At 35.0% G+C, this 26257-nt stretch overlaps 3 protein-coding genes and 1 non-coding gene across 5 annotated transcripts; 3 read left to right on the top strand and 1 right to left on the bottom strand.

Moving 5' to 3' along the window:
• Nucleotides 1-2998: 2998 nt before the first annotated feature.
• On the top strand, nucleotides 2999-5391 carry LOC107900922 (reticulon-like protein B5). Of its 2 annotated transcripts, none has more exons than NM_001326894.2 (5): nucleotides 2999-3283; nucleotides 3757-3937; nucleotides 4041-4182; nucleotides 4277-4346; nucleotides 4428-5391. In NM_001326894.2, the coding sequence occupies exons 1-5, from the start codon at nucleotides 3076-3078 to the stop codon at nucleotides 4592-4594; spliced, it is 768 nt and encodes a 255-aa protein (NP_001313823.2). In that variant the 5' UTR covers nucleotides 2999-3075; the 3' UTR covers nucleotides 4595-5391. The 2 variants fall into 2 exon arrangements, with proteins under 2 accessions (NP_001313823.2, NP_001387316.1); NM_001400387.1 differs by having other exon boundaries at nucleotides 4428-5284.
• A 977-nt stretch (nucleotides 5392-6368) lies between these two features.
• TRNAL-CAA (transfer RNA leucine (anticodon CAA)) lies at nucleotides 6369-6452 on the top strand. The gene has a single exon. It is a non-coding gene; the product is annotated as a tRNA-Leu (tRNA).
• Nucleotides 6453-7545: 1093 nt separating this feature from the next.
• LOC107900923 (probable membrane-associated kinase regulator 6) lies at nucleotides 7546-8884 on the bottom strand. Its single transcript, XM_016826707.2, has 2 exons — nucleotides 7925-8884; nucleotides 7546-7818 (listed from the first exon to the last, which is right to left on the bottom strand). Exons 1-2 carry the CDS (start codon nucleotides 8544-8546, stop codon nucleotides 7811-7813), a joined length of 630 nt encoding a protein of 209 aa, XP_016682196.1. The 5' UTR covers nucleotides 8547-8884; the 3' UTR covers nucleotides 7546-7810.
• A 16051-nt stretch (nucleotides 8885-24935) lies between these two features.
• Nucleotides 24936-26185, top strand: LOC107900925 (acidic endochitinase). The gene has a single exon (XM_016826708.2). It carries the CDS (start codon nucleotides 25225-25227, stop codon nucleotides 26119-26121), a length of 897 nt encoding a protein of 298 aa, XP_016682197.1. The 5' UTR covers nucleotides 24936-25224; the 3' UTR covers nucleotides 26122-26185.
• Nucleotides 26186-26257: the final 72 nt, after the last annotated feature.

The raw sequence follows: 26257 nt of genomic DNA, 5'->3' as shown, positions 1-26257 counted from the left end.
TTGGGGTCGCTTGAACTAAATTAATTATATAATTAATTTAATTCGGTAATCAAATTTCCAACACATTATGTACAAGGTTGTTGTACGTATAGTGAGGACATGAATTTGGTTAGCATAAGAATTCAAATAAATATATGGTTTACCGAACTTATATTATAATTAATGTAATTATAATTTTTGGATTAAAATATTATTATATTTATTTAATTCTTAAAAAAACCCTAAAACAAAAGGATATATATAATCCCGTTTTTCTTTGTTTGAGTCTAGCAGCCGTCAAAGAAAAATAACTCTCAAAACTGTTTTGGGGACTCCTTCCGTTCGTAGTCAACTGGGTGGATTACGTAGAGGCCGGAATCACAATAGATTGCGGTTTGGTTCGACAGCAGATCAAACTACTCGTTGTTGAGGTGTTGCTGTCTACTCTGAATAAACATTAGGTAATTTCGCAACCTCTTTCACCCCGATTCGTTCCTCACACATGGATCCCTGGTTAGGATCGCCGGATTTTTATTTTTCGCTGCGCCATAGGGGTGCCGGCGATCCAACATATTCAAATAGCTTGTAAACTTATTGAACTCGAGTTTAAACAGATTTTTAAATTCAATTATGATAATTTAGTTCATTTTTACCAAGTAAATTAACTAAATCTAAGGAGTTTGAAGTTCTCCTTTTGGATTCCAACTCAAATTTTGAAAATAAAACTTCATCAAATTTGAATAAGTCTTTGACGACCAAATTTCGAAATAAGTTGGGGCTTTCTATATCTTAACTTGATTCAATTGCATCCTACCAATGAAGTTTCTTCCAACACCTTTTAAAAATTCCATATAGCACATCTATAAAATACTTATCAAAATATAATTTAGAATATAAAATTATTTTTTTTCTTCGAGTGATGCATAGGTTGATTAGGTATCTTATATTATATTAAATTATTAAAAATCAATATAAAAATTTGTAATATTTCATAAACAATATTATTGAAAAAGTAAATATAATATAATTAATTAATTTTTATAGTGACGGTAGTTTAAATAATAATCAGTATAATTAAGACCAAAAATTACTATTTAAAATAAACTTGAATGATTTGATATTATTCCAAATTATGATTTTAGTTTAACTCTAAAAAAAGTTATAATACAATTTAAAGATTAAAAAAAGAAAAAAAATGTAAATTAAGTTATTAAAGAAAAGTTGTATAAAAAAATATGCTTATTCAAAATGAAAAAGAAAATATTGTTGGAAAATATAGAAATTACATATAAAATAAGAGCAATTATGTGGTATTATTTATTATCATAAAAGATTAGCTTAAATTAAAAGTGGTCTAATTTGATTAAGATTTATTGAGCTTTAATTATTAAATAAAGTATGGGTCAAATATGTGTAGATATTCTAGTAATTAATTTCTAATTGATAATTGACTGATTAAAAATTAAGATTAATGTGCAAAAATTATATATATTAGGGTTATAGTTCACAAATTACACATACGTAAATTTTCTAATATCTCTATCTTTAGGAAAGAGAGAGTCACCTTTGAATTACTTGTGTGCTAATTTGGAAGATCAAAACTATAAAATCCGAAGATTTCAAGAAATCGATGGATTTAAGTACGCTTCTACATCTAGTTTTGTTTTTGATTTATTCTTAATGATTTTATATGATAGATCCCGATTTATTAAGTTTTGTATAAGAATTTTATGATTCTACAATAAACATAACATTGGTAACTAAACTAATAAATTAATCTATATGATTCCAATAATATCTTTAATATAATTCACATTTATCTATTAAAAAAATATTTGATATATATTATATATGAAATTCAATTCTCAATAATTAAAAAAACAATTACATGAATGAATGTGTAAAAATTGAAACACATATTTATATTTTTAAATATTGGGTTTTAAAAATCATATATAAATAATTAATATTAAAAAATAAAACTAAACAAAGTGTGTAAATATTTAATTTTTTCGTAATATATGACTAAATCAATTATAACAAAGATTATGACATATGTAATTATTGTCACATAAATGGGTATTCAATGTTGATATATTTTTATAAAAAAATTAGATTAAAATAATATTTATTTTAAATTTATTTTTGGTAAAAATAAAACAGCATTAAGCGATACTATTGAGTTGGCAGATTAACCCTTATAAAGTTAATATAGTTTATTTGAACTAAATCCGGCACAGAATAAGGTGGAACTTTTATGAATCTTATCGCCGTAACCTTAATCAATAAAAACACGTGATAAATAATTATCAAATAAATGATAATTTCTTAACTATGCCATTTTAACAAACTTGATATTATAATATAATGCTGGAATCTAAAGTAAGATTTAGAACACACAACTACGAGAAGAACAATAAAGATAGCCTTTTTCAACAACCTCTAAATCTCATGTATTATACATCTTCTTTTCAAAACAATATAGTAAAAAAAATATTTACCTTCTAAAAATACATTATATTATAATCAATTATTTGTAATTCGATATTTTAAAATAAGATATTAAATTCAAAATTTTGGGTCTAAAATAAAATGTATAATAATATATAAATAGAAATTAAAAAGGTGGAACGGAGCTAACCCTTCATGTTAAGGTAATGTGGAGCCCACTGCTGCTAACCCCTAAGAGTAATAGCCGCCCATGACACACCTTCATCCATTAGATGATCGACACGTATTCCATTTCGGTTAACCTTTCTCAAAACCCCGCACCGACCCTCCCCTATGTGCCCCCACGTTCCTCTTACATCACATAAAAGAAAGAAAAACATTTCAGGATTCAATTTATGCTGGATCCCACCACACCGTACCATAACCCCGTCCAAATCTAAACGCCGTCAACTTCCTAGATTTCCGAATTCCCTCCGAGCCTTCAGGTTTGGCTCCAACCCTCAGGCTCAGACTACATCGACGTTTTATATATTCCCATCATAAAACCCTACATTTCCAACTTCAATATACTTTTTGGACACCGTGAGAATTGGAGACCGAGAATCCGTCTTTTTAGGGTTTGGTTCGGATTTTAATTTTGTAGCAATGGCGGAGGAATCGGAGAGTAAGCAGTCGGCGGTGGAGTCGGTGATGGAGAAGATCAGCGAGAAGATTCACGGCCATGATTCATCGTCATCTTCGGATTCGGATTCGGATCATGAGAAACCGGCTTCTCCTTCTTCCGTTAAGGCTAAGATTTATCGGTTGTTTGGAAGAGAGAGACCAGTTCATCATGTGCTTGGTGGTGGAAAACGTACGAACTCTGAACTCTCTCATTTCACCTTTTCTTTTTCCATTTTTTAATTTTCAAATTTTATTATGGAGATTAGGGTTTCATGCTTTTAATTTTGCTTGTTTTGTGGACTTGATGTAAATGAGAGTAAAAAGATAGTCCAGTTACGTTTAAAATGGTTTACTTGGATGCTATATTAGTGGATCTGTATTTTACTTTATGCTTTTATGATCTGTTTGATAGTTTAGAAAAATGCATTGCTGAATCTATCCCATTTTTGAATTTTTATTTATTTTTTTGGTTAATATAAAATAGTTGTTTTTCTTTGAAGTTTTGCTTGATAATAAAGCTATTAGATGCAACCTTAAAACATTTTAGGTCTTTTTCTTTTTTATCTTTTTTCTTGTTTGCATTTAGGGTGAATAGATTAAAGCATAGATCAATACTGATGTTGTATCTTTTCATCTTATTTTGTTGGTAATAATTTGGTGCAGCTGCTGATGTGTTCTTGTGGAGGAACAAGAAGATTTCAGCTGGTGTCCTTGGTGGAGCAACCGCAATTTGGGTCCTTTTTGAGTTGATTGAATACCACCTACTTGCTTTAATCTGTCACATTTCGATACTCTGTCTTGCACTACTGTTTTTGTGGTCCAATGCTCATACCTTCATCCACAAGTAAAGTTTTACTGTCTTTGCAGCAAATTTAGTTTATTTGGTTTTTTAGACTAAGGTATTGTATGATTTCTTAAAGACTATAACCCACCCATTTTCTTTATAGGTCCCCACCTCGCATCCCCGAAATTCATTTGCCAGAGGAGCCATTCCTCCAAGTTGCCTCTGCATTGGCAATTGAACTTAACCAGGGATTGAAACTTCTGCGAGATATTGCATCTGGAAGAAATCTGAAGGAGTTCCTTATGGTGTGTTTATTTCTTATGTGTATGGGGATATGCTTCATCTTGAGTAGGGGTGGGAGAATTACTTATGTTTCCATTCGTTGATTTGAATTTTCAGGTTATAGCTGCATTCTGGGTTCTGTCAATTGTGGGGAGTTGGTGCAACTTCTTGACCTTGTTCTATATATGTAATGACACTGACTTTTCTTAGTATATTTATCTATATGATATCATTTACTGAAGTTTATTTATCTTTTATATGAAATCAGGTTTCGTATTGCTGCACACGGTACCTGTATTATACGAGAAGTACGAGGATAAGGTAGACCCATTTGCAGAGAAGGCTGCGATCGAGATGAAAAAACAATATGCAGTATTTGATGCCAAGGTTCTGAGTAAAATTCCAATGGGCCCTTTGAAGGCCAAGAAGGTTTAACAAGGAAAGGGGGGTTCAGTCTCCACCTCTCCGGCAACATTTGGCTAGTTCTGGGATGTGGTTTTATGTGCTGGATTCACATTGGCTAGAGGCATTTCGTCCTCAAATCAAATTGTTCACAAATGTTTTGGTTTGCAATTCAAAATATCATATATGAGTAAGAGGCAATATCAGTTGTTAGGGATAGGCCAAGCTTACAGATGGCACCACTATCAGGTGATGATTTTATTATGACATTTTGTTTCATTTGGATAACAATCAGCTTTTTTATGTATGCTTTCCTCCAGATTTTGTGCTGTTTTATGACCTTGTGTTGTTTCCTTGTTCCTATGCCACTATGAAAATTTCCTTATGGTTATCGTGGCTACAAACAAAGAGAGAAGCCATACCTTTGAATGATTATATGCGGGAAACAACTTAGGTATAGTCTTGATATTTGGATTGGATCACTAGAAGAGACATCGATATCTTTTCCTTTTCCGTATGTCAAGTGGGTCTGGTTTTCGAATTTGGTTCTTTAAAAAGGAATGAACGTGTGTTGTTTTGGCTATAAACTGGCGAAAGATCTCAGCAGGGAGGGGAGGACTTCAATGAATGGAGACCTCACTAACACAAAGGGAACTCGTAGGATGCTGGGTTACTCCATTTTTTGGAGCGTCTTGAACCTTTGGCTACCATCACTTCTCCACCAACGGGACGAGCAGGGTTTTTGCTCGCTCCAACTCTAAAACTGAATTTTATGCCTTCTCCACTTCAACTCATTTTGAATTCAGTTTTATATAAAATTTTAGTACTCCCAACTCGATCACAAAATAGAAAACTTCCTCCCGAAAAATATTATATTACATTAATCTTTACATAAAAATTAAAAATATCTAAGAGCTTGTTTGATAACTCAGTGAATAAATTCAATTCATTGAAAATTAAAATATTGAGAATATTAAAATCCATTTAATTCGTCTTTTTCTATAAAAAGGATAAAAGGTTTAAGTACCCAAGAATGGATCAAATTACTCTTAATTTTTTTTAAATTACAGTTTAATTCTAAAAAAAATTTATTTACAAAACCATAAAACTTAAAAATTAACTTCATTAAACAATAATTGATATTTTTTAAAGCAATAAATACTAACTCCATTTCAATTTGATATTTAATTTTTTTTAATAATACAAGAATAGTAGATGTAATTTAAATTTGTCCCTCCTCTAAAGTACATTTACCAAAAGATAAGTATATCATAAGTAGTTTGATTAAGAAACCTTTGAGATACATTCACCAAAAATATATTGTATGTAACTTATCATACATTAGTCAATCTTTAATTTTTCTTTTCAATGTAATGGATAGTCAATCTTTAGCTTACTCTTTAAAAAAAAGTTCTTGAGACTATCTATCCTTTAAGTAAAAAAAAACCATAATCATAAATATTTAAATTAATTACTTTTATTTAATATTTAACAAACTATAAATTTATATTTTAGTAAATATCAATCATTTTTTATAATTCAAATTCAATACATATTGAATTCAAAATTAAAAATTGAACATATTTTTAATTTATCAAACATTATTGAAACTTAAATAATTACAAAACAGTTAAAACCTTATAAAAATTCAAATAAAAAATTAAAATATATAAAACCAAAAAAGGAGTATTTTGGGTGATTTTCTCAACCAGGATAATGCATAGAAATAATTTAAGATTGATACATCTATTACAAGCTTTCAAGAAATATTTTATATAAAGTAAAAATTAAGAAGTTGAACAACAAAGTCAGGATGGCCGAGTGGTCTAAGGCGCCAGACTCAAGTTCTGGTCCTCGTGAGAGGGCGTGGGTTCAAATCCCACTTCTGACATTTTCCCAATGTTTTTTTCTTTTTGGGTCAGTTTTTTTAACTTCTCTCTCAGTTAAGCCTGGGCTAGTTTTATTATTTTGTAGACTGGGCCAGTTTTTTTAACTTCTCTCTCACTTGTCCGGAATGTTCTTTTTTTCAACCAAAACCATGATATTGCTTTTGACTAATGAAAATCTTTGTCAAAACTACCTGTTGGAATTTATTGTAATACTAAACGAGCCTAGTAAATTTCTTGACATTGCATTTAATGGTGGAGAATCTGTGTCTGAAAACCAGAAAGTGAATACATATCTTGATGATAGACTAAGGTTTGTATAGGAGATCACTAGAGAAAATAAAAACTGGTTCTATTTGGACAAGGTCACAATTGTTTTATAGTGCTTCTTTGAAGGTATTAAAGAAGCTCTCTAAGAAGAAGACAACAAAAGTTGCAGAAAGTTGATTGCATTGACTATGGAATTTAATTTGTCCTAACATATATAGCTTCTCCATGTGCCCCTTCCCTTTCTTGTCTACCTTGTTTCATGCAAGAAACACTGGAAAGATCCTCTCTCTCTGTCTCTATATCAACAGTTGCGTGTGGATATTGGCAACACATCCTTTCGAACGTTCACACCAAGGCAAAAGGGTTTGCAAAGCGAGTTACTGAATTAGTGTTGGATTTCAGGTTAACTTATTGTGTAAAAATGGTTGATTTTTGTCAAGAATTTTGAACTACTACTGCTGGTAAAGGTAACCATTGGAATTAATATTGAAAACTTTTAGCTCCCCATCAATGCTATATCAAGTGTAACATAAGGTGGGACAACTGAATTGTCCTTTCTCCATGTCCCATATATTGAAAAAATATTGGAAGAAAAGCAGAAACAAACATGTTTTTTGTTTAACTTTGGAACCTCTCAAAATGGTGAAATTTTTACCATCGTCATCCAAAGATGTTCTCATTTCTTGTAAGAGAACAATGGCAGCATATAGTTTTCAATGTTCAAATCCCAAACTTCCATGTAAATCTAATCAATACCGTACCATTTTAGTTTCATAAGCACGAATCACAATGAGGGAAAGAATCTGTGATTCCATCCATGGATTGGTGTAACCTTATAAAACAGATTATAGATATAATATGAAAGTTCATTTACATTACTAACAAGAAGCTGGAAAAAATCCATATCACATTAGTTTATTTCTTATTAGTTTAAAAGAAAAGAACCTTGCTGTCGTTCATAAACATCTAAGAAAGAAGAAGACACATAGATGAGACAAAATAAAAAGTTGACACTTGATCAGCTTCCACCCATCATGCATCTCTTTCTTTATTCTGCTATCATCTTTTTTCTCAAATTGAGAGCATGAATGAATCATTTTTCTGAAATGAAACAAGGCAAAAAAACAACATAAGAATCTGTGATGTTTTCAGTAAGTTTAGGGTTTAGAAATTATGTTTAGTTATTAACAAAAAACTTGGAAAATACCTATTGATCTTTTGCAATGAAGAACGGCCTCATAAATAGAGTTTTCAAGATGGCATGAAGCAGCCATTGAAGCACAAGGTGTAAACTGCTGTGGAGAAGCCTGTGGTGAACCGTTCCAGCTCTTAGCTCTCCCCATCATCCTCCTCTCAATGTCATCAACCCTGGTACTTTTTCTCGAGCACCCTAGCTTATGGCACAAAGGTCTGAGATGTTCAAAAAGGCTTCTCAGGACTTTCTTTGTTGATTTCCTATACTTTCTAACAAAGCAGCAACCACTCCTCCCCTTTGGATTCTCAGTTCTTGAAGTAAAAGGTGGGATTTGTATGGAAATGGAATCTAAGGTATTACAAGAATCTCTCTTTGATGGATCAATATAAATGGGTCTAATGAAGCCATTGGTGAAAAGCTCATCAGCATGAATAATAACAGGTTCGGGAGTTTGAGCAGTAGCATCAAAATTGAAGTTCTGGTCTGTTAGAAATCTATTTGACGACTCTCCATAATAATACCCAAAAGATTCTCTGGGGGACTCAACTAGGCCATCTAAGGAGGTTTTATGGTCAGATAACCAACTAGAAGAAAAACTCTCAATGGCTAAGGGTTGTGAGCTTTCCATTATCATCAACCATTAATGTGTTTTGAATGGATTTAAAGAACTTATATAATGGGTAGCTTTGAAATGACCAGAAAACCATGGTGACCGCGACGGCATACATTGTCTATTCTGTCAAAGTCAAGCAGGGGACAAATGGGCCAAAGTAATAGACTGTAGCTTTTGTGTTCTTATCTGTTTTTCTTATATATATAGCTAATCCGTTATTAAAAGAATGATCTGTTTGTCAAAAATGGTTCCCTGTAAGTTACCCATTAATATCATTGAATTCATGCCTGTGATGAGAAAAATGCCCAACTTTTGAAATGGTGTCTTGGAAGATCCCTCCAAGCTTTTTATGCTCTTCCAGATTGATTTTACCATATGTATTGCTGATAGGTTTTGAAACTACATAAAAAATGGCTAACTGTTTGACTGACAACCATGAAACTGAAGTGGTCGTTATACGCAGCAGGCAAATTGAAAGAGTCGGTCACAAGCGGCATTAGAAAAACATTGCTGCATATGTGTCCGATACTGATGCTTTGTGTTTTGAGTGCACAAAACCATGTCCTCTCTCATGCAAATGGAGCGCATGGGAACTAACAATAAATAACAAACACACACGTGTACGTACACAATTTTCATCAACCACAGATATACCTGGCCCTTTTCTAAAGACTAAACACATTTATAATTAGCAGTAAAAGTAACATGCATCATGCATGAGACAATTCCTTTCATTTCTACGGCAAAAAATTAGTCTCAAGAATAGGTACATCTGACGTTACGTAATTTACTAATTATTTTATTAGTCACACCAATTAAAAATAATAAAAATGAATAAAATAGAAATGACCGATTTACTTTTTGATCTAATGTACATAAATTAATTTGTTCATATTTTAAGTCAAGGGAACAAAATGCAATCTAATTTTTAGTATAGGGGCCTCTATAATATTTTTACCAAGAGTGGATGTAAATAAGAAATATTTGCACTCAATTTGAAGTAGGTTAATCTAGCTAGATTAATAATTTAGGGAGGGTTTGGATAGGTGGTAGGGTGTGATGTAGTGCAGTGCAGTGCGTTTAGCTTACTTTTTGTCTCACCCGTCTAAATCCACCTTTAATAAATTCAACTTAAAAATTAGAGTATAGGAATGAAGTTTAATAAAGTGAATTTGAAGAATTTGATTTGCCTTCCCACTTATTGCGTGATGAGAAAATGAGGAGGGACCATTTTCCAAATAAAAAACAGGGATGCAATTTTCATACATTATATTACAATGCTTTTGATATAAGTGGGATTTTAAGCAACCAAAAGAAAACAAGAGAAACAAACAAAAGGTTAGAGTATAATTGCATGAGGTCTTATTCTTTCGTCATTAACCCTGCTTGAATTGTATATATGTAGTCTCTAGGTTTTTCAACTTTTTTAAATTTTAGTCTTAATTAAATTTGTGAGGTCAAATTCTATTATTAGTATTGTACAGTGCATAAGTTATGAATTTAGTCTCTATTCTCTAATTTGACCATTTTTAGTTCTTACTGTTTTCAAACTTTTAAATTTCAATTTAGACCCAAACGATAGCCTTTAAGTCTATTAACTAAAATAAGGTAACTTTTTTTTGAATATTATATGAAAATATTAAGGTAACATAACATTGCACGTTAAAGTATAGAAATTAATTAAAGTATAAAAATTAAATTGACAACTTACACACAGTACATGAATTAATAACAAAATTTGACATTTTTTTAATATAAAAATAAAAATTACACATTAAAATATAAAAACTAAATTGACAACTTACATGAAGTAATAGCAAAATTTGACATTTTTTTAAAATATCTATAGCAAAATTTGAAAATTCAAATAAATTAAAGGAATATATTTAAAATGTTATATGTGTGAAAGCTAAAAATTCCTAACTGAAATAATTTTGTAAGAAAAAAAATGGCTTAAAAGATATGATAAACAAAATTGAATTATGAAGAAGAAGTAGTGGTATTAATCTTGCTATTTGAGAGAAAAAAGAAGCAGCAAAGGGTATTTGGGGAGGTACAAGATGAAGGCAGTACAGCATAAATGGAGGATCTTTACCAAAAGGCTATGCAATGGGAAAGTAAAAAAAAAAAAAAAGGCAAAAGGACAGGGGGTCCTAACTGGTCGGTCTATTAATGGATGCCAAAGCCTTTCCCACCCATAAAGTCAGTAATAATGACAAATGTATATAACACACCCATTCCATGCAAAATATATCTTGACTTTGTTTAAACTATCGATTTAAATATTGATTTTATTATTGCTGTTAAAATAAATATTAATTTTTATATTAATATAATTATATTAATATTAAAAAATACACCTGTCCCTCCCCCTCTCGAGTTACGAATAAAATCGAATGCATTTAAAATGTATGGACAAAAATATTTTAAAGGATAAATAGGTTTAGATAAGAATAGATCCGTTTAAAATATGATCTAAGCTTAAGCTCCACATTCAAAGCAAGAGCTTGATCCGTTTTTTAGTTGTGTAAGATATTATATTGTTTTATCTATATAAATTGCATAATTTATGTCACATAAAAATTAAATCTCTTATAATATATAATAATATTTTAAATATTATTATGATGTAAACATTAAAAAATATGTTATGTTGACTAAGTATAAAGTTTTTTCGAAAGGTAAAGAGATTAAATTAAGAAAACATAGAAACGGAAAACAACGAGATAAGGAAAGGGATAATTAAACTCGAGTTAGTAGGCTCACCCCATACACCTGACGCTACTGTCCTACTTCCTCACTGGTACAATCAACAGTGGCATCGAAAGAGAACTTGGATAAAAGTGAAAGAGGAGGAGAGTCTCGTTTAGTATGATTTGCATACAATAAAACCCTAGTTAGAGAATGAGTCGCCTTATTTGCACCCCTACATGTCCTACAAAACAAATGTGAGCCTAAAATAAACTTAATTTACTTATTTACAAATATGAGCGAGCTTCAGCAAAATTTGAGACTTATATTTTTACTTGAGCTAAGTTTAGTGGTATTTAAACAGCTTGTCTAGTTAATAAATAGATTAATTGAAACTTTAAAATATTTAATGATTAATTAAACAAAACTTTTAGGGAAAAATTATTAATCAAATTGAACTAACTTTGATTAATTAAGTCGATCTTCAATTGTCTAAATTTTACAAATATGTTCAACTTTTTTTTGTCAACATCATCTTAAAATACCCTAACAAATCAAAATATTTAACATATATTAAATTATGACACACTTATGATGTCGGTAAATTTTATTTTCAAAGTAGCATTTAAGAATTAGGATTTCAAAATTTGGAATTTAAAAATAGTGCAATTTGAGTAGTAAGCTAATTAGAAAAAAATCAATGGATTTGCTAAAAGTTTTATTTTTTTGGTATAGTTCGTATCCGTTTTATGATCCATGTTTGGGGTTTGTGACTATTTCTATCAACAATGTTGTTTCCAAGTATTGAACTACACCAACACTTGTTTGTTGCTAGAGACTTATTTAGTAATGAATTTGAAATCCTTAAAATATTTTTGGATTTGGCAAGTCATGACTTTATGCTTTTCTAATATATCATATTGAATCTCATTTAATTTATTTATAATATATGCATTTCATTCATACAACTTACATAATAAATGAAATCCAAATTCTCAAACGAAGCATAAAAGTTTAAGAAAATTGGATATAAAAACTAAATATGGCTTTAGTTAAAATAGTAAAGTTGAATTATTAAAAATCATAATGTTGTGTGTTTGAATCCCATTATGTGCAAAAAAAAATTTTAAGATTTTATATGAAATGACAGAATTACCTTCAAAATAATATTTATTACTTTGTAAAAATAATAAGCTTTTGGTAAATTCAGCACTGAGTTGAAGCCCGATCAAAGAGTAACATCAACTTAGTAAAAATTTTAAATGTTAGTATATATAGATAGACACATTTATAATATTAGAAATCCCATCACATATATATATGCGTGTGAAAATTACATATTTAGAAACACATGTATGCATTTAAAAATAATATACAATAAATAATGAAGCATCAAATTATTTTAAAAAAATTAAAATAGGTAAATACGTCAGATTAAGAACATTGCACTCCAATTTTTTTTATCATGGTATTGTCATTTTTCTTGAGTTGGTATTAAGTTAACTTATAATACCAATTCAATTAACGACAGTAATAGTACTAGAAATTCTCTCGCACGTGTATGCAGAAGGAAATTGCGTATTTAGAATACAAGTATACGTTTGAAAGTAACATACTATAAATAATAAAATGTAAGGTTTGAAACTAATAATAATAATAACATATATGCAATATATATAGAATTAAAATTAAAAAGGTAATTTAAATTGAGACTAATTAAAAGGAAATGTAAATACATCATCTTAAAAATATTAAATGCACTTTAATTGTTTATTGGTATCATCATTTTTATTGAGTCGTATAGAGTTTGTTAGAGTATGACTGAGTTAAGCATTAACTTCAGTCTGTTAATGTCAGTTAAATTCTGTTGCAAGTCTGTTAAAGTTGTTGCTGATGTTAGTTGCTTTTAGCTGTTTGCAGTTATATGGAGTTATCAGCCTATATATAGTATAGCACTATGCACCTATCGAGTCAAGATTTGAGTTGTATTGTTTACCTCTTCTATTCAAGATTATATCTTTTTTATGGATTTTAACATGGTTGTTGGATTCTAACTTAGCAAACAAAGTTTAAAAAACAACTTAGATGAATGTTTTAGATGTTTGAAAGCTTAAAACGGGAGCAAGAACAAGCAAAAGATGAATGAGCAAAGTGTTTTTCCTCATTACCAGAATAAGTGCATGGTTACAAACATAAATAGAACAAAGTTACATAGAAAGAAAACACAGCTTGCTTGTGCAAGTAACTAAAGGTTTACATCAACAAAATGACAACCTAATTTGACTACTAAATCAGCTAAGCACACATTTTAACCTTAGCTGATCAAAGCATACAATGATTACACCATAGGCTAACAAAAGTCAACTAGATGAACAAGGCTTGTCGAATTGCACAACGGATTCCAACATGCTTCAGCCGAGTTTCTGGTTTCATGCATGCAACGTAAGTTTGCATGGATTCTTCAACTTGCTGCTGTCGTTGCCACCTTTTAAACACTCCTCCTTGGCTACAAAGCAGCAAACTCTGATTTTCTTCTTCAAATATTCAAACCTTGGAGCAGCCAATGGTTTGGTTAATAGATCAGCAAGTTGATCTTTTGAGCAGCAGTGTACTAAGCTTATCTCCTTGGACATTTCAGCTTCTCTCACAAAATGATATCTAATTTTAAAATGCTTGGTCTTACCATGAAAAACCGGATTTTTGGCAATGGCCACAGCCGATTGGTTGTCAACCTTAATCACAGTCGCCTCCTTTGGATCAGCATTCAGATCACACAATATTTTCCTAAGCCAAATGGCTTGATTTACAGCAGAAGCAGCTGCGATGTATTCTGCCTCAGCAGTGGATTGAGCCACTGTCTGTTGCTTCTTCGAGCTCCAGCAGAAGACACTTGAGCCAAGGGTGAAGAAGTAGCCTGATGTGCTCTTCATGTCATCAACAGAACCAGCCCAATCACTGTCTGAATATCCCACTAGTCTCAGCTCCTCAGCCCTTTCAAACTTCACTCCACAACTCAGAGTCCCTTTGACATACCTTAGGACCCTTTTTGCTGCTTTAAAATGTGCAACTGTGCAGCAATGCATGAATCTCGATAGAAGACCAACAGCATGCATGATGTCTGGTCTAGTTGCAGTCAAATAGAGCAGGCAGCCAATCAAGCTTCTGTAATTCTTTTCATCCACTCGATCTTCATCTCCTAGGCTGGTGAGTTTTTCTCCTAAAGCCACAAGAGTGCTAGCAGGCTTGCAGTTTGTCATGCAAAACCTGCTCAAAACCTTCGATGCGAATGCCTTCTGGCCTATGAAGATACCTTGTTCATTTTGTTTCACTTCCATGCCAAGGAAGTATGTCATTAATCCAAGGTCAGTCATCTCAAACACAGTTTGCATTTGCTTCTTAAAGGTTTCAATTTCCTCCCTTTTGCAGCCAGTGACCAGTAAATCATCAACATACAATGAAACAATTAGCAAAGTTTTATTACCTTCCTTCTTAACATAGAGAGTAGGCTCACTGGTGCTCTTTGTGAACCCGAGCCTTGTCAGGTAGGTATCCATTCGATCGTACCAGGCCCTTGGAGCTTGCTTAAGACTATACAGGGCCTTTTTGAGCTTGTAGACCTTCTCTTCTTCTCCTTGAACTTCAAAGCCTTCAGGTTGATCTATGAAGATTTCCTCCATGAGAAATCCATTTAAAAAGGCTGATTTGACATCCAGTTGATGCACCTGCCACTGTTTCTGGGCTGCTAAGGCAAACAACATTCTTATAGTGTCCAGCCTTGCAACAGGAGCAAATGTTTCAAAGAAATCGACTCCCTGCTGTTGGCTATACCCTTTCACAACTAATCTGGCTTTGTGTCTGTTCAGTGATCCATCTGCATTATTCTTGATCTTGAACACCCATTTAACTCCAATGATCTTCCTACCTTCTGGTCTATCAACCAGCTCCTAGGTTTCATTCTTTTGAATCATCCTTAGTTCAGCTTCCATAGCCTCTTGCCAGTATTTCTCTTTCGAGGCTTCAGCATAGGAGGATGGCTCAACCATGGTCACAGCACATCTTTCATAGATGTCTGCCAATGTTCTGGTGCCCCTAACAGGCATATCATCAAAATCATCCATAGCTTCATTTTCAACTTCAGCATGTTGGTGATCAAGGTCCTGCAAGTCTTCTTCAGTTAAGCTTGCATCTGTCCCATTCCACTTCCAACAGCTTCCTTCATTGAACTTGACATCTCTGCTTACAATAACCTTTTTTTGTTGATGGATCAAAGATCCTATAACCCTTCTTCACACTGCTGTAGCCTACAAATACCCCTGGCACAGACTTTCTTTCCAGCTTAGTTCTCTTCTCTGCTGGCACAAGTGCATAGCATAAGCATCCAAATACTTTCAAGTGTGACACGATTGGTTTCTGCCCGAACCAGGCCTCAAAGGGTGTTTTACCTATGACTGCTTTAGTTGGTAGTCTATTTAGTAAGTAGACAGATGTGTTTACTGCCTCAGCCTAGAAGTTGTTTGGCATTTTGGCCTCAAACAGTAGGCATCTGGCCATATCAAGAACAGTCCTATTTTTCCTCTCACAAACACCATTTTGCTGTGGTGTGTAGACAGTGGTCAGTTGGTGTAGGATGCCAGCATCATCACAAATCTTCTGGAACCTCTGAGACACATACTCGGCTCCATTGTCTGACCTTAGGCTCTTGAGTTTGCTGTTGGCTTGGTTTTCAGCCAAAGCCTTGAACTTGCGAAAGAAGTCAGTAACATCTGACTTTTGTTTCAAGAAGGTTACCCAACAAAACCTGGTGCAGTCATCAATGAACAAGGCAAAATACTTGCAGCCATTTAGTGAGCTGGTCTTCATAGGTCCACAGATGTCAGTGTGAACCAACTGAAGTTTCTCTTGGGCTCTCCATGCCTTGTTGACTGGAAAGGGCAGTCTGGTTAGCTTGCCAAGCTGACAGACTTCACACACCTCTTTGTTTGGCTCGAACTTAACCATATCTTCAACCAAATTCAGTTTTTGCATTTGCCCGAGTGAGTTGTAGTTCACATGCCCCATTCTTTTGTGCCACAAACTTGCCTCATCAGTCTGAGCTGCATATGCTCTTGCTTGCAACTGATTTACATCCACATTGAAGGTTCTATCTTGCATAGCTACTTTTGCCAACACCTGGTCAGTAGCATCTTTGATTGTGTAGATTTTGCCTTCAAACAGGAGAGAGTACCCTTTCTCCAATAGCTGACCAACACTTAACAAATTTTGGTCAATGTCAGGTACATAAAGAACTTCTGAAATGGTTTTAATACCTGACTTGGTGCAAATCACTGCTTTGCCTTTGCCTTTAGCCTTAAGAAGCTCACCATTTCCAATTCTAACATTGGATTCAAATGAGGTGTCAAGCTCCTTGAACATGCTTTCCTCTAAGGCCATATGATGAGTGCATCCACTATCGATCAGCCAAATCTTGCTGACTTTGCTTAAGCTTGCAAAGCAGGAGGCTGTGAAGACATGTTCTTCCTGTGCCTCGATGTCTTCAGCTACTTGAGCCTGATTATGATTCTGTGACTGAGCTTTTGGTTTGTTCTTACACACTTTCTCAATGTGACCAAGCTGTTTGCAGCCTCTACACTGAATGTCAGGCCTGTACCAGCAATATTTCTCAAGGTGAGTTGTTCTTTTGCAATGAGCACAAGGTGGAAACTTCTTCTTGGTAGTTTCCTTCTTTCCTCTTTCTTTCTTTTCTGACATAGGCTTCTTGCCTTTGTGATTCGAGCTAAAGCTTGAGCTCTCTCTACTCCTAGCTTGAAAAGCTCCCTCAGAATACTCCTCCATTCTGTTTGCTCTTCTTTGCTCTTGAGCATAGAGAGCATTTATCAGTTCTGTCAAGGGAATGGCAGATAAGTCCCTCGAATCCTCTAGGGAAGAAATCTTGGATTCATACTTCTCTGGCAAGGTTGTTATGATTTTCTCCACTACCCTCTGATCACTAAAGTCATCTCCAAGCAGTCTTATGTTGTTGACAGTAGACATTATTCTATCAGCATACTGCTTGATGGTTTCTGAGTCTTTCATTCTCAGATTCTCAAAGTCCCTTCTCAAGTTAATGAGTTGTTGCTGCCTAGTTTTGTCTGAGCCTTGAAACTCTTCCTTGAGTTTGTCCCAGGCCTCCTTTGGTGTGTCGCAGGCCATTATCCTTGTGAAGATAGCATCTGAAACTCCACTTTGAAGGCATGACATGGCCTTGTACTTCTTTGCACAGTCTTCATTATACTGCCTTATCTGAGCTATCGTGGGATTAGCTCTTAAGGGTGGTGGTTCAGTGTCATTTGGACAACATTCCACAAGTCATGTGCCTGTAGATATGTTTTCATTTTGACAGCCCATATATTGTAGCTTTCACCAGCAAACACGGGTGGAGGTGGTGGTGAGAAGCTCATCTTCACGCAGCTTCCAAAACTCTGAGCAACAAAGATAGTTTCTGCTTCTTTTCTTTCAAACACTCAGCACACAACAAGAGGCCCTCAAAGACAACAGGCTCTCGATACCATTTGTTGGATTCTAACTTAGCAAACAAAGTTTAAAAAACAACTTAGATGAATGTTTTAGATGTTTGAAAGCTTAAAACGGGAGCAAGAACAAGAAAAAGATGAATGAGCAAAGTGTTTTTCCTCATTACCAGAATAAGTGCATGGTTACAAACATAAATAGAACAAAGTTACATAGAAAGAAAACACAGCTTGCTTGTGCAAGTAACTAAAGGTTTACATCAACAAAATGACAACCTAATTTGACTACTAAATCAGCTAAGCACACATTTTAACCTTAGCTGATCAAAGCATACAATGATTACACCATAGACTAACAAAAGTCAACTAGATGAACAAGGCTTGTCGAATTGCACAACGGATTCCAACATGCTTCAGCCGAGTTTCTGGTTTCATGCATGCAACGTAAGTTTGCATGGATTCTTCAACTTGCTGCTGTCGTTGCCACCTTTTAAACAATGGTATCTTGCACCAGCGATGTCGTCTGTTCAACCAGATGAAATGGTTGATAATCAGTTTTTCTCTACCAAGAATATCAGCGTTCTTCTTGACGATCACAATTACTTATTGTGGTGTCAGCAGGTTCTATTAGCTGTAAAAACGTATAAACTTCAGAGGTTTCTTGATCCTCAGTTTGTTCCTCCTCCCCAGTTCCTTCCTGATGGTGATGGTGGCTCACAAGACAATCCGGAGTTTGCACGTTTTGAACAGCAAGATGGTGCTCTTGCGTCATGGTTATTATCATCGGTGAGTCCTACGATTCTCCCTCATCTTATTGGACTTGATACGAGTCTTCAAATTTGGAATGCTCTTGTTCGAGTGTTTGGTAGCAAAACTACGTCTCAGTTAATGTTCTATAGGAGGGCATTGCACTCACAGCGTAAGGCTGATTTGTCCATGAAGGAATTTTTAATGAAAATTAAAGGCTACTGTGATAACCTTGCTAGCTGTGGAGAAACTATCAGTGATAGAGAGCATGTTACAGCCATTCTTAATGGTTTATCCTCTGAATATGAGTCAGTGCTTACGATTATCACTGCCAGTCAAATTCCTTATGATGTTCAGAGTGTTACCACAATGTTGCTTGATGCTGAAGCACGTCAGCAATTAGTTGTGTTTGATGTTCCCAGTTCTGCCAATATGGTTACGCATCATCCCGCTGGCTCTACTGATAATAATCCCTCGCTACCAGCATATCGACCCTCATCAGGTTCTCGTAGTCGTGGACGAGGGCGTTCTTCAGGCTTGCGGTTTCAGTGCCAGTTATGCGGGAAGGCTGGCCATCTCGTTGATCGATGTTATTTCCGCTTCGATGCCACTTACAAGAGTACAAACTATAGGCCACCTCCCACTCCTCAGGCAAATGTGTGCATGGTAGGCAATGGTGTTCTGCCTCAGTTCTGGGTGCCTGCCTATCCGCAACAGCAATGGTATGTCCCTCCCACGCCTACTCAGTTGTGGCCTAACCCTGCTTCTGCTAGTCCTATGCAGCATATCAGCACATCTGCTCCAGGGCCATCGTCAATGCCATCGCAAGCTCTTATTGCTACGCCTGACGCGGTGGCAAATAATGCGTGGTATCCAGACTCAGGAGCATCGCATCACCTCACCAGTTTCCCTACTGCTTTGACTGATAATACACCATACAATGGCTCAGGTAAGGTGTATATGGGTAATGGGCATGCGCTCTCTATCAGGTCAACTGGTCAGTCTTCTCTTCGTACTCGATCACGTTCACTGTTTCTGAAGTCTCTGCTATGTGTGCCTGGGATAACCAAAAATTTGTTATCAGTGTCTAAGTTTACTAAAGATAATCGTGTGATGTTTGAGTTTTTGCCTACACAGTGCCGTGTTCGAGATCTTCAAACCAATGAGGTTCTGCTCCGAGGGTCTGTACATGGTGGGCTGTACAAGCTAACTGGCTCGCCTCATCCAGTTGACGTGTCTCCTTCGATGCATTGTTGTGCTGATGCTAAACTCCTTCCTCTCAGCCTCTGGCATTCTAGGCTCGGTCATCCATGTAATGCTACACTCAAGAAGGCATTACAACGCTGTAATATTGATTTTGGCTCAGATATTGATTCTTTTTCATGTATAGCTTGTCACTTAGGAAAAGAATGCAAGCTGCCATTCTCTAAGACTACGTCTGTGTATTCTAAACCATTACAGTTGATAATTGTAGATGTTTGGGGTCCTGCCTCGATTCTTTCTAACGGTTTTCGTTACTATGTAGCGTTTACTTATGCGTGTACTCGGTACACATGGGTGTACTTTTTAAAGAAAAAATCCGAAGTGCTGCATGTGTTTCCTCTATTTCATAAACAAGCAGAACGGTCTCTTGGTTGCAAGCTACTTGCTTTACAAACCGATGGGGGAGGTGAATTTCAGGCCTTAAGACATTATCTGTCTCAACAAGGCATTCAACAGAGGCTTTCATGTCCTTACAGTTCTGAGCAAAACGGGTTAGTCGAAAGAAAACATCGGCAGATTGTTGAAGTTGGTTTGTCCATGTTAGCTCATGCTGCTATGCCATTGTCCTACTGGAATGATGCTTTTACCAGCTCTGTATACTTGATAAACAGACTATCTTCCTCACCTCTAGGTAATGTGTCACCTTATGAAAAGTTGTTTCAGGTTACACCAGACTATTCCTTCCTTCGAGTTTTTTGGGTGTTTATGCTTTCCAAATCTTCGACCATACAACAACCATAAATTACAATTTCGTTCTAGTCCCTGCACATTTTTAGGTTACTCTCATCTCCATAAGGGGTTTAGGTGTCAGGATGCTAATGGCAAAGTGTATGTTTCTCGCCATGTGTATTTTTGTAAGTCCAAATTCCCATTTAAAAATGCTCTTCACAAGTCTGACCCCACCACCACAGACTCATCAAAATCTAGTTCCAAGCTGCTAGTCATACTTCCACGGTCTTTTTCACGTATTCCATCAACTACAGTCCATACCACTCATAGCATTTCTACCTCTACATCTCCTGCTCTACCTAGCCCATCTTATCATTCTCTAGAGTCTACACCCCTTCCACCTGCCCCTTGTCCACCTGGTGCTCCCGTACAAGGCTCCCCGTCTAGGTGTCATCCACTTGGTATTGCCCAACCTATCCCTCAATCTAATGCTCATGCTATTACTCAACCCAATACTCATGCCATGGTCACACGTAGTAAAGCGGGTATATTTAAACCTAAGGCTTACTTAACCACAACAGTTTTGTTCATCAAGTGATACACCTATGGACATCCATGAGGCGATGAAGAGTGAACATTGGCAGGTCGCAGTTCACAACGAGCTCCAGGCACTTCATAACAACAATACCTGAACTTTGTGCCCCCTTCCTACCAATCGTCGAGCCGTGGGTTGTAAATGGCTGTTTAAGATAAAGAAAAAGGCTGATGGAACTGTAGACAGGTATAAAGCTCGGTTAGTGGCTAAAGGGTTCTCCCAGAATGCTGGAGTTGATTTTTGTGATACGTTCAGCCTAGTGGTTCGTGCTGCAACCATTCGAGTCATTCTTGCTGTTGCGGTTATGAGAGGATGGACGTTAAGACAGGTAGACGTCAATAATGCATTTCTTAATGGTGACTTGACAGAAGAGATCTATATGGCACAGCCACCTGGCTTTGAGATGTCTGGTGACAATGGACAGCAGCTTGTATGCAAGCTAAACAAGGCTCTTTATGGCTTGCGTCAAGCTCTCAGAGCGTGGTTTCATACGCTTAAACAGTATTTAATTACTCATCTTGGTTTTAAAGCTTCCAAGGCTGATACGTCGTTGTTTATTCGCCACTCATCAAGAAGCGTGATACTTCTTATCGTGTATGTAGATGATATTATGATTACGGGTAGCTTGGATACATAAGTAAGCAGTGTAGTTCAACAGCTTCACAGTCGGTTTGCTCTTAAGGACATGGGGCAGCTAAATTTCTTCTTAGGAATTGAAGTAAAACATATGCAGGGTGGGATGCTGCTCAATCAAAAAAAATACATGTTAGAAATCCTTACCAAAACTGGTATGATAGGAGCTGCAATGGTTCCTACACCTATGGTGAGTGTTCCAAAGTTAACTTTGTCAGATGGCAGTCCTGTGTTCTCTGATGCTTCCTTATATCGAAGTGTAGTAGGGATGCTACAATATGTGTGCATCACTCGCCCAGAACTGTCCTTTTGTGTCAACAAGCTGAGCCAGTATATGAATTGCCCGAGTGAAACTCATTGGAGGGCAGTCAAGCGTGTGTTACGATATCTTATTGGAACCAGTGATCATGGGTTGTTTTTTACCAAAGGAAATGCTGCGGTTGTTGGATACTCAGATGCAGATTGGGCATCATCTGTTGAAGATCGACGGTCCACCACTGGATATGTCGTGTACCTTGGACCAAACCCTGTTGCATGGTCTTCTAAGAAACAAAGTATGGTGTCCAGATCATCCTCTGAAGCGGAATACAGAAGTCTCGCCAACTGTGTGTCCGAACTTCTGTGGGTAAAACAATTAGTTGATGAGATTGGTTTGTCACAGTCGATACCTGTAGTCTGGTGCGACAATACGTCAACAGTTGCAATAGCCGCAAACCCCACACACCATGCACGAATGAAACATGTAGAAATTGACCATCATTTTATTCGGAAAAAGATCCTCACCGGAGATTTACAAGTAAATTTTGTTCCATCGTCGGGACAAATTGCTGATGTTCTTACAAAACCAATTACGCCCAAGCAGTTTCAGTCTCTTCGCAAAGCACTTCGAGTCTTCACCCTCAACGAGGCTCTCGAATGTTCAAACAAAAAAGAAACTGAGGAGAATGTTAGAGTATGACTGAGTTAAGCATTAACTTCAGTCTGTTAATGTCAGTTAAATTCTGTTGCAAGTCTGTTAAAGTTGTTGCTGATGTTAGTTGCTTTTAGCTGTTTGCAGTTATATGCAGTTATCAGCCTATATATAGTATAGCACTATGCACCTATCGAGTCAAGATTTGAGTTGTATTGTTTACCTCTTCTAATTAAGATTATATCTTTCTTATGGATTTTAACAGAGTTGAGTTGTAACACTAATCCAATCAACGACATTATCAATAAGATTTACTCCACATCCATGATTTGGTTGAAAATAGTTATCTAATAAATTTATAAAAATAATAATAATATAGACACTAAATATGTGTTTAGTTCTAATGCTAAAATTGAAAGAATAGAGTTTATTATATTTTGAGTTCGGATATCATTACTTGCATGTATTTTTTAAATTTCATATAAAAATATCTTCAAAATAATGTTTATTATTCGTAAAAATAAAATATTTTTAGTAAATTCACAAATAAATTAGAAAATTTAAATATTAATATAGTTTATATAGATATTAACCTAAAAGTGAAATTAAAAAAAAAAAAAGCTGTGACTTCAATCGGATTTCAATTGGGTGGAAGAGTTAAACAGCCCTACGCACAGCCGCAATAACTCTTTTAAGGGGTATGTCACGGTGAAAAGAAAAGGGGTCATCATACAAACACAATTCCTAACTTCTAGACTCAACACTCCAACAGTGTAGACAATAGCTGTTGTAGGTGCGTGATAATAAAAATAAATTTATAAAATATTAATCAATATGTCACTTTTTAATATTCTATTTGTGTCCATAAAAATAATTTATTCAGCGGTGTACATTAAGGTTATCAAATTTTATGAAGAATTTATACTATAATTCTTTATAGAATAATGATAAGTACTAAAAGTAATATGTTTTAACTTCATTTTTAATGTGTTTTTAAGTGATTATTCGATGTTAATTGTGAATTTTATACTATTAATCATTTAAATTCATGTTTTAATGTTTGATAGAGCACTTGGGAACAAAAGGAGCGAAAAACGAGTAAAAATCGGAGAGTCGGAGCAAGCTGCAAGAGCCACATGGGCTAAACCATTTCACATAACTAGATCACACGGCCGTGTAACCCACACGAGCTAAACCATTCCACACGCCCGTGTGGTAGTCCGTGTCGTTTTCATAGGATTGCACACTGAACCTCGAAAAATCGCGATTTTAAAGTTTTTCAAGCATTTTAAGACATATATATGACAAAGATAAAAAGATAAAATTGAGCCATTATAAAATATTCAAGAAAACAACTCGAAAAACACCATTGAAGTCAACTTTGAAGCAGATTTCCATCAAGATTGAAGATTCCTAGTTGATTTCTTAGAAGTTATCATGAGTTTCTTTATTTCTTTTGGTTATATTGTATCTTGAATGTTTTTATTTTCAAATATAAACTAATTTTCTAAATACTTAGGGGAGATGAACCTACGATGGATTTTGTTGTTTGAACTAATTTTTGCTTAATTGAGTGAAGTTGCACGTAATTCTAAAAATAGGACGACATAAATATATCGAATTAGAATCAAATCTAATAAGGGAATCCATAGCATGAATTAATATGATAATAGAGGTTTTAATTGAATTAGAAAGAAATTTCAATTAATTAACCTAGAGTCAATTACTCTTATGCTCGAAAGAGATATTAGCATAATTTAGGAATTTCTACATATCAAGTTACTAAGTACAGAAATTGTGTAATTTAGATTGATAGTTACAGATGAAATCTAGGTGAATTCTTTCTTGGGTATTATTTTGATTTTTGGGTGTAATCGATTTTCCTGATTTATTCTTTATCGTATTCGTTAGTTAATTAATTTAGTTAATTTCAGTTTTTAATCAATCGGTTAAATAATAGAAAGACGGTAATTACTAGTACTTTTAGTCTTCATGAGAACAATATCTTACTCACCGTAGCTATACTATTAATTGATTTCATGAACATCAAACAATCTGAAAATAGTAAAAGATAAAGGAAAAGAAAGGATTTATGTTTTCCATTTTTGGTGTGCATTTGCATATCTTACAAATAAAATTTGTCTAATTTCTGGTATCTCTATATAAGGACATAACTATCAAATAAGTTTTTATTTGGATAATAAACACAATCATTCATTAAATACTATTTGAATAATTATAATATTTATAGTACTTAACTTATCGCCAGCCAAATAATATAAGTTTTAAATTGTGTATATGAAACATCTGAGATAGAATACTACTTTTTAACAGTCGCCTAATGTGAAAAGCTATCTTTAACTCATACGGCCATTAAACATTCTGAAATGGAGAAGTCAAGTAGTAGTCTAAGGGTTTACATTGCACGCCACATTTTATTGGCCAACCACCAAACATTGCATGGACATGGTGAGCCACGTTTGATACTCACCATATACTCTCAACTCAAGGGATGAAGCCAATAGTAAACAGTAAACAATGGTGGAAGATGAAAGTGTAAAGACGTGGAAATTTACTTCCAAACAAATCCTCCACTACCCTATGCTTTTCTCCTCTCTATATAACAGCTATTCACAAATACCCCCAAGCATCATAATTTAAGTATATACCAGAGTAGGATCAAAGATGGCATTAACTCCAGCAACCTCACTTGCTTTTTTCTGCTCAATGGTTCTTTTACTGTTTGTTACTGTTGATGCTGGTGGAATTGCTATTTATTGGGGTCAGAACGGATACGAGGGTACTTTGGCCGAGACTTGTGCCACTGGTAGCTATGACTTTGTCAACATAGCTTTTCTTCCGACGTTTGGCAATGGGCAGACACCGATGATTAACCTTGCCGGTCATTGTGATCCCTACAGTAATGGCTGCACTGGTTTGAGTTCTGACATTAAATCGTGTCAGGCGAAAGGAATTAAGGTAATGCTTTCAATCGGGGGAGGTGCTGGGAGCTACTACCTTACCTCGGCTGAAGATGCTAGGGAGGTGGCTACTTATCTTTGGAACAACTTTTTAGGGGGAACGTCATCTTCTCGACCATTAGGGGATGCGGTTTTGGATGGAATCGACTTTGATATTGAAGAAGGAACGATCCAACATTGGGATGACCTTGCAAAGTACCTCTCAGGATACAGCAAACGTGGTAAAAAAGTGTACTTAACCGCAGCACCTCAATGCCCCTTCCCTGATGCTTGGGTCGGGAGTGCCCTGAAAACTGGTCTATTTGACTACGTTTGGGTTCAATTCTATAACAATCCACCATGCCAATACACATCTGGAAGTTTTGGAAATCTAGTAGATGCATGGAAGCAATGGACTACAGACATTCCTGCAACTAAAATTTTCTTGGGACTCCCAGCAGCCCTGGCTGCAGCCGGAAGCGGCTTCATTCCAGTAGCTGATCTTACCTCAAAAGTGCTCCCTCCTATCAAAGGTTCCATCAAGTACGGAGGTGTTATGCTATGGTCGAAGTACTATGATGACCAAACTGGATACAGCTCTTCTATCAAAAGCCATGTTTGATTGCTATTTATTAATCTTGTAACCGTGCTATGAGCTTTATGCTATAATGATATTTTTAATGTTCTATGTCAACAGAATATCGAATTAAGTTAAAAGCAAAGAAACAAAATTTAACATCGAAAAATAAAATTTAGAA

The sequence above is a fragment of the Gossypium hirsutum genome, chromosome D08 (assembly GCF_007990345.1).
Source record: "Gossypium hirsutum isolate 1008001.06 chromosome D08, Gossypium_hirsutum_v2.1, whole genome shotgun sequence".
NCBI lineage: Eukaryota > Viridiplantae > Streptophyta > Magnoliopsida > Malvales > Malvaceae > Gossypium > Gossypium hirsutum.
The sequence above is the reverse complement of the archived record's forward strand: the minus strand, read 5'-3'. Positions and strand labels throughout refer to the sequence as shown.